At 37.9% G+C, this 8,673-nt stretch overlaps 2 protein-coding genes across 3 annotated transcripts in view; one reads left to right on the forward strand and one right to left on the reverse strand.

Annotated features, from left to right (window-relative positions):
- Positions 1 to 3,147, reverse strand: part of LOC108748028 — a 5,325-nt gene extending 2,178 nt beyond the window's left edge. Inside the window, exons 1-7 of one of the 2 annotated variants that reach the window (XM_018485979.1) lie at positions 2,962 to 3,147; positions 1,926 to 2,518; positions 1,523 to 1,855; positions 1,341 to 1,409; positions 721 to 1,270; positions 363 to 621; positions 37 to 219 (exon numbers count right to left, since the gene is read on the reverse strand). In XM_018485979.1, the coding sequence (XP_018341481.1) occupies positions 37 to 219; positions 363 to 621; positions 721 to 1,270; positions 1,341 to 1,409; positions 1,523 to 1,855; positions 1,926 to 2,518; positions 2,962 to 3,133 (2,159 nt within the window). In that variant the 5' untranslated portion in view covers positions 3,134 to 3,147. The remainder of the gene's footprint in view (positions 1 to 36; positions 220 to 362; positions 622 to 720; positions 1,271 to 1,340; positions 1,410 to 1,522; positions 1,856 to 1,925; positions 2,519 to 2,961) is intronic. The other variant, XM_018485980.1, reaches the window with a different exon arrangement.
- A 2,216-nt stretch (positions 3,148 to 5,363) lies between these two features.
- LOC108748033 (non-specific lipid-transfer protein) lies at positions 5,364 to 7,904 on the forward strand. Its single transcript, XM_018485990.1, has 4 exons — positions 5,364 to 5,582; positions 5,815 to 6,292; positions 6,377 to 6,752; positions 6,839 to 7,904. Exons 2-4 carry the CDS (start codon positions 5,863 to 5,865, stop codon positions 7,653 to 7,655), a joined length of 1,623 nt encoding a protein of 540 aa, XP_018341492.1. The 5' UTR covers positions 5,364 to 5,582; positions 5,815 to 5,862; the 3' UTR covers positions 7,656 to 7,904.
- Positions 7,905 to 8,673: the final 769 nt, after the last annotated feature.

Raw genomic sequence — 8,673 nt, forward strand, 5'->3', positions numbered from 1 at the left:
AAAAATGGATGGATATAAAAATAGTATAAAGCTCACCGATAATCTTGATCGCCTGTGGACCATAGATTGTTGTTATTGGCTAAAGAAGACGGCTCACTAGGATTGTGATTATTTGCTGGGCTGCCAGTCAAACTGATTAAATTACGGTGATCCACATCTGCCGCTTTCATCAAACGATATGGTAGCTGATTTTCGCGGGTCATTGGCATTGGAATCACTCTGTAAATAATATGAAATTATATAGAATATATAGATTTTAGTGATTAGAAAATCATATAATTGATCAACAATCTAAAAATTAAAACAACAATAATATATATAGTTACAGTTTTTGATAGAAACTAGTGTAAAAATTGTATTACCTATGATCTACATCTCCTGTAGTATTTAGAGATTCTTGTGGTTGTGGCTCGTTGTATTCCACCGGCTCGGCAAAACCAGCTTTTTCATACATGGGCGGCGATTCTGGAGTCTCGGATAGCATGTCATTTTTTGTTCTGTCACTGACCGGCCATGTGGAATCGTTATTGGAGTCCCATCTATCTCCATCGCCATCCATCCAGGAATTCTTATTTTTATCATCACAATCGCCAGGCCACGCAGGATTCATGCTATTCTTACCTAAACATGTAGCAAAATTTATTATAACGAACACTATGCATTATTGTAGAATAATCATAAAGAAGTTTTAACGATTGAATCATAAAATATTATTTATACCTTTTTCCTCCCATTTTGCAGCGTCCTTAATACTCTCGTTCGCCGACGTCCATGTGGGAAATTTTGGTGGTAACTTATTGTAACAATTCTCATCATCAAGGAAGAGAGGTGGTAAGGGTGGAGGAGGTAAAGGGTTAACTGTATTGTTGGTGGGTCCGTCAAAGAGACCAGCTATGTTATTCTGACTGTTTTGATTGGAATACGGAGAAGGGGTGTGAGACTCGGGCAGATTGCGAACCGATATTGGGGTACTGTGACTCATCTGACAATTATTTAAACTACCGCCTCCACTAACGATTGGTGTGCCCTGATTACTCATCATTCTTGAAACCACAGGCGTTACAGGCCCTAGCGAGGGCGAATAATTGGGACGTTGTGGCGATTCCACTTGATTTTCGGAAACGTCCAGGCCTAAACCTGGAATTGCACTCGAGTCTGACGTTCCATCAGATGATGGAAGAACCGTCTTCAGGAAACTAGATATATTAAAATCTGCACTGTTCTGTTCATCTTTTGAAGGTCTCATATTAATTACTTCTATTGGTTTTGCCTGAAAATCATAAAATTCATAAAGCGCATTTTGATAGAATGTTGCAAATGTAAATAATATGAATAATTACCTCTAAAGATTCATTATACTGTTGAGACATCCCAGGAGATGCCTCAGAGGTTTCGTTAAATATGTTTCTCTAAAAAAAAAAAAAAAAACAAAAGGAATAATATACAATGTACCGAATGTTTAAACCAATGCAAAACTTTCCTTTATAAAACGATATATATGAAACTATTTCTTTATTCTTACCATATTACCAAAATCTACATTTCCCCCCATAAAAGAAGGAAAATTATTGGTAAAATCCGTCGACTCATTGCCTTGTACCATGTCAGGTGCAGGTACAGGAATAGGTTCATATTCGTGAGAATATGAACCGTACAAAGACGGTGGTGCCACGTCGATCATTACCGATTGATTAGCTACTGACTGAGTTTCTTCTCCTGGTAGCTCTATATCACTGTCAGGACTCGGCGAGGGCGCGTTAATATCCGGTGATGGTATAGGCGAGATGAACGTAGGTAGTAATTCATCTAACTTTTTCTTCAAATTTTTGACACGACTGCCAAAATTTCGGTACGCCTATTTATGAAAAATATAATATGAAAAACCAGTAATATTGAATCACTTTGCAACAAAATCTGTCCCTTACATTCGTTACTATTTTAACTTCCCCACGTTGAGTCTCATAAAACTGATCCGCTTGGTCCAATAATTCAACCACTTGTGCCCTTTCCCTAATCTCTGCTTCCAATGAACGAACATAATTTTCGACATTCCTAGCGACTAAATCTATTTCTTTCTCTGCATCTTCCATACGTCTTCTGTCCTTTAACGACGAACGTAACTCTTCTGCAGATTCTATGTCTATGTTACTTTCCCGTAGATCACGTAATCTAGCATCAGTAGCTTGTTCCAGAGTTGCACAAGACCTCATTGTAGAAATGAGCAAAGCTGCCTGAAACTCTTCAGACTGTGTGGTTGGTGGAGGGTCCAATTTCTTTTTTGGTGCCGCTGAAATTAAGCCGGATAGATCGGCAAGAAACTCCTCATCATAGACTTGCCGTTGATCCCAGATTTTGAAAATTCTCAGAATACGATGCTTTACTTTCTCGTCGCGAACCATGGGTGTCGCACGTTGCAGAGTAGTGCCCCATGACTCCACAAACTCAAAATTCTTCCTCTTTGAATATTGAATGACATCGTTGGCCAAATAGAATAATGTGAGCCGATGTTCCACTTTCACTGTTATAAAAAAAAAATAAATTTTATGTAGTAACGGTGTATTTCATCTAGTATATGTTACCTATGTATTTCATTCTTTACTTAGTAACCATGTATTTTAAAAATAAATATTTAAGACAAATAGAAGTTACGGAATATTTGATATGATAGAGTTATGTAAGTTCCATATATGAATAATCTAACACAAATACAGTAAATAATCTTATTTGTAATAAAAGATAATATTTTACATCTATGAGAGTAAATCTATCATAATTACTCTATAACTGCGTTCAGCAAATAAAACAATTTTACAAGTATTGTAAAATTCTTTAATATGATATCAGTTTATACATTTAGATCCAGTGAGGAACTAAGGGCAAAACCAATCATATTAAAGAATTTTACAACAGTAGGAAAGCTGTTTTTTCAGCTGAACACAGAAAATGAAATTCGGCGTTTACCTTTCTTTAAAACCTGTAGCCACGTAGTGACAATCTTCTTATGGTGATGTCTCCTATCGAGGCACCATGCAGAGAGGCCCTGAATAGACTCCTGCGAGTCTTTCAGCGCGTGGAGCCTCCGCTCGAATTGCTCTGCGTCAAAATCGTTTGCCATCGCGAATGTGTTATCCATCGATTATCAAATCGCAGATTCCAATGTCGCGTCACATTGTCAACATGGGCCACCGCGAGGAACACGCGCGACGGCGTTCCGGTGTCATAGGATGTGCGAATCCCAGCTTGAGTAACCTAACCAAAATCGTGTCTCTTGCGGGGGAGCGGTAAACAGCGACAAGAGAGGGTTAGAAAAACTCGCAGTGATGCGTAACCATTTTACCGACTCGATGGCGTCCTCGCGCCTGTTTACACCGACTCTTGGACGCGCTGGCGACAAATTGTCGGAATTACTCGTCAAGATCCAAAAATTTTGTGTGATTTACACCGCTTTCTTCATACGGGGCAACAACGACGATCAAACGACCACAACGATGCCCACTACTAACACCACCACGACGGCGGCGACAATGACGCCGAAACGATGCAGTGAGTAGTGCGCGATAAAGTCACACCGGCGATTGTCACTGGCACAACGACTATCTATTACAGCCGGGACTGGTGCACGTACGGCATGTCAACTTTCGCGCGGGATTGACCTCAAAGTTGCGCTAAACTTCGACGTACTTCGGCGACGTGTTGTGAGCGCGAACGATATCGAAAACAACGATCCGCCATCTTTTCGCTCGGCCAAAACACGACCGCGCAATGGCCGGCGCAGCGCCGTTCAGCGGCGTAGACATTCGGCGAGTCTGCGCCAATGCGCGGATACTTTAAACGGGTTAGTTCATTCTAGTTCATTCGCGGCTTTTATCTTCCTCGGATGGAACGCGCAGGTGTACGCGTTTGAATTTTCAAAGGGAGGAGAGTTTATGTATAAAATAATTTCACTTGCCACATTGCTATTTCATCAATTACAGCAATGATTTTCAGGTATAAGAAATAAATGTAGTCACCGACGAGATACTATTAAAGACCGACATCCTTACGGGAGTTCGCGTCCTTGTGAATATTAAGTAAGTAATTAAGAGTTAAAAACTGATAATATTGTACTAATTTGATGATTTATTAGTTTAGTAAACGTATTTATGCATTTAGAATTCAATAATACTCGATTTTTCTTTAAAATTGTAATTTCAGTGTTATCGTCAATGTTTGATTATCAACAGAGATGATAACTGCAGAGAAAAAAATTGTAATTTTTCTGCAATATATAGGATATTACAGCTTTACAAGTATACATATTTATTTATGTAATAAAAAATCATGAATTTAATAATGTATGAGTTAAATATTTATGTTAATAATAGCAAATTTATATCAATCATCGATAATGTCAGCATTCTTCAATTACCTGCAGGCCCTTGGGGCCCTTTTTATACCGCCAAAAATTTTGCCCAGGGTTAACGGTCTTTAATACTAACTCATCGGTGATGTAGTTCAAAGGACAAATATTACATTACATTTATTTATTAATTTATACGTCGTGAACACAAAGTAACATAACATTGATGCTGAGTGCTTTTCATTTTAATGTCAGTTCTATCTTTCTTGATATTCAGTGAATAAAAAAGATAAAACGGCACGTGTATCAACTTGTGTGTCATTAAATGGCATTCAATCGCTCTGATGAAAATAAAAATCGAGGCGTAAATCGAATATAATGGGAGAGTAACAGAAACGAAGCTTCTAGGAAGCGAAAATTGAAACAACGAAACGTAAAAGAGGCGATTACGCTTCTATTCGATTTACGCTCCGATTTTTATTTTCACCAGGAATGTATTGCTGATAAAACTTGTGTAAGCTGAAGTAACTGCTTTGAGAGCTATGGGGAGCTCTTTCCATTTGATCACACGAGTATCGTTGTTTTGAGTTCGTTTTAATATCAAGAAAGATAAAATGATGTCTGTGTCAATCCGTGTTGCTATAAATAGAAAGCAATGTTGGAGCCTCTCATTTGAAAATATTTATTTGGAAATTTTCTCAGTTTAAAATACAATTCTTTTTAATTATCACAAATTTTATTATTAATTTCATCATAAATGCATAATCATGTTTTTTTTCCTTTATTTATAGGTTTTTTTTGTTTCCTAAAATAGTGCGTACAGGAAATGGACAGATTTACAAGGGAAATGAAATATTCGTAAACATTATTCTTCAATTGAAGATCATAAATATTCTGGCCTTGACAAAAGGCAATCGTTATGTTTCGCGCATCCATTTATTAAAACATTGCGCATAACTTTAATAATATATACTTCGCATAAATTTATGCGAAGTGTATATTATTATTATTATTATTATTAATTGAATAGAAAGTTTCCCCGATAGAGAAACATTTTGCGTGAGGCACGATTACGTGTTTTCGCAATGAAGTAACACCTTGCGCGTAGTGTATTATTTTCACCAGAGACAACGATCTAGGTCGTTACTCGCGCCGTGGTGAGAACTGAGATGTGATCGTCACTCGTTCGGCTCGTTATCGTGAATCGAAGACGTTGGCTTCCGCTGGAAACCGCCTTGTCATTGTAATTTCTGCTTTTTATCGCAATCTTTTTTTACCCTAATATATGAAAGATTAAAGTCCAATAAAGTACGTCTCGCGATTTGATTGCTTAATCTCGTAGCAAGCGTAATCCTGTAGCAGCGACGTTACGTGTGTCACTTCTTTTTCTCTTTTTCCGTTTCTACTTTCACTACTTGAACGTCACACGAGGAATTCTCGCAAAACTGTTCTCGCTCGTGTTTTGCTAAATACAGAAATTTCCCGTGAAATTTCACTCGTGCCCGAAGAGACAGATCGCCAGGATGGTTCACAAGCCGAAAGTGTACGTGATCGGCGTCGGGATGACCAAGTTCGAGAAGCCCGGCCGCAGGGATGATTTCGATTATCCGCAAATGGCGAAGGAGGCGGTTACCAAGGCTCTGCGGGACGCAAGCGTGTCCTACAACAACGTGCAGGCCGTCTGCGTTGGGTACGTGTACGGCGACTCCACTTGCGGTCAAAGGGCAATCTACGAGATTGGACTCACTGGATGTCCCATTTACAATGTCAACAATAACTGTTCCACCGGCTCCACAGCTCTCCACCTTGGCAAACAGATCGTTGAGAGCGGCAACGCGGATTGCGTTCTAGCGCTTGGATTTGAGAAAATGGAGCGAGGCTCCCTAATGTCCAAATTTTCAGATCGCACGAATCCCATGGATAAGCATGTAGAGCTCATGGCAGATATCGCAGGTCAGTTACAGAATTTTTTAGACATAAAATGAAATAGTATTTGATTAATTTAACTTGTTTGTCTTATAATCATCGATTGCACAGGTCTGTCCGAGAGTCCTATCGCCGCTCAAATGTTTGGCAATGCTGGGATCGAGCACATGAAGAAGTATGGCACAAAGCTCGAGCACTTTGCAAAAATTGCATATAAGAATCATCTGCATTCTATAAACAATCCAAATTCTCAATTTCAAGAGAAATATACCTTGCAACAAATTATGAATTCTCCCAAAATATTTGGACCATTAACGAAGCTTCAATGTTGTCCCACTTCCGATGGTGCAGCAGCTGTCATTCTAGCTAACGAGGACTTCGTTCATAAGCATCATCTGGAATCACAGGCTGTCGAAATCCTCGCCATGGAAATGTCCACTGACTTGTTGTCGACATTTAACACTCAATCGTGTATGAATATTGTCGGGTACGAGAAATAAACAATTATTATGTATTTATGTTTCCCAATAAGATCAATTGTTAGTTTACTAATTCTATTGTGATATTTTGCAGATATGATATGACAAGAAACGCAGCTGAGAAAGTTTTCACATTGACCCACTATAGGCCAAGCGACGTAGATGTAATAGAGCTGCATGATTGTTTCTCTGCAAACGAGTTAATAACTTATGAAGCTTTAGGATTGTGCGCTCCCGGTCATGCCGGTAAAATGATAGACGCAGGCGATAACACCTACGGTGGCAAGTATGTTGTGAATCCAAGCGGCGGTCTAATCTCGAAAGGACATCCTCTGGGTGCCACAGGATTAGCACAATGTGCTGAACTTACCTGGCAACTTCGCGGTGAGGCTGGCAAGAGACAGGTGCGGGACGCAAAATTGGCACTTCAGCACAACATAGGTCTGGGTGGTGCAGTCGTCGTGGCTCTCTATCGCTTGGGCTTCCCGAAACAGGCGATAATCAGAAAAAACGTAAATGTTGCCGCCGATTCGAGTATCTTCCAAGCGGATGTGCTCTTCAAGACATTGGCAATTGCGATGGAGGAAGATGATGAGAAGCTGATTGAGAGAATGCGTGGAATTTACGGATTTAAAGTTATAAATGGTCCTGGTGGCGCCGAAGGATATTGGATTGTAGACGCAAAAACGGGCAAAGGCAAAGTCGAGTACAATGGCAAAACCAAACCTGATGTAACATTCACGATTAGCGACACCGATATTGTGGATTTCATTTCTGGAAAATTAAATCCGCAGAAGGCTTTCTTCCAAGGCAAGGTTAAAATTCAAGGCAACATGGGACTTGCCATGAAATTACCTGATTTGCAGAAACGCGCCGCCAAAAAGATCGAGTTGCTTCGCTCAAGATTGTAAGATGTTCAAAGTGCGGAGTTTGCTTTATCTTTCCCTGAGTATTTGGCTATCAATTATGGCAAAAATTATTATCGGCAGTTTCATAATTATAATACGTAAGTGTATCATGAAATTCGGATTCAATGCAAAAAGTTATCTTTATAAAATTGATAATAAAATGATTTCATATTATATTCTCGCATAAAATATTCGCGTGCGGTAGTCTTGATATTTTATGCGTACAATCTGAAATGATATTCGAAACATAGTACAGAAGTTTCAAATTTCGTCTTGTATATATTTAAAATGTATTAATATATATAAAATCAAGAAAATAGTATAGTACTATGTAAATTTATGCAAATTTGTAATTATACATTCGAGAAATTCAACTGATGTTTACTCACTTAAATATACATTTTTGCAGAAAACGACAGTTGCAAATAAAAAAGTAACACACATAACTTGCACACACTATATGTAAGACTTCTATTAATAACATTGATTTTTTTGCGGGATATGTGATATAAATATTTGGAATGGTTTCTATAATGTATACCTATACTTTTAAATACAAAAGATATATTTTATATATATAATATATATATAAATAATCTCAACAGCTCATCATTTAGCTGTGGTAAACAGTAGTCAAATATTCTCAAAATCTGAATCCATAGCAACATGCGTGTGTATTTAGACGCAAATTTTACGCTTTTTATACATTCCGATTAAGCAATGAGAATCATTCGTAATCGTAAATCGCGTACTATAAAATATGTTTTATAATTTTTTTAAATACTTTCGAATCAGCTATGTATTGTTGGAAAAAGTATAATATAATTGCATTGTAATTACCTAAGGTGCAATTATACGCTGTTATATAAGGACGCAGCTATATGTATAAATGCATCATAAGCAGTATAAATGAATTATATTTATACGTATTGTTTTTTTATTCTAAAGTTTATTTTAGATTTTTTTTAAATATCTGGAAAAATAAATGATTGAAAAATAAAATTTCGAATGTGGATCGGAT

The sequence above is a fragment of the Trachymyrmex septentrionalis genome, unplaced genomic scaffold (genome assembly GCF_001594115.1).
Source record: "Trachymyrmex septentrionalis isolate Tsep2-gDNA-1 unplaced genomic scaffold, Tsep1.0 scaffold21, whole genome shotgun sequence".
NCBI classification, from domain to species: Eukaryota; Metazoa; Arthropoda; class Insecta; order Hymenoptera; family Formicidae; genus Trachymyrmex; species Trachymyrmex septentrionalis.

Bases quoted from the DNA above. Each gene is read 5' to 3' on its own strand.
- LOC108748033 (XM_018485990.1), top strand. From the start codon at position 5,863: ATGGTTCACAAGCCGAAAGTGTACGTGATCGGCGTCGGGATGACCAAG. The intron at 6,293-6,376 runs GTCAGTTACAGA...TCGATTGCACAG, and splicing joins GCTCATGGCAGATATCGCAG to GTCTGTCCGAGAGTCCTATC. The intron at 6,753-6,838 runs GTACGAGAAATA...GATATTTTGCAG, and splicing joins TCGTGTATGAATATTGTCGG to ATATGATATGACAAGAAACG.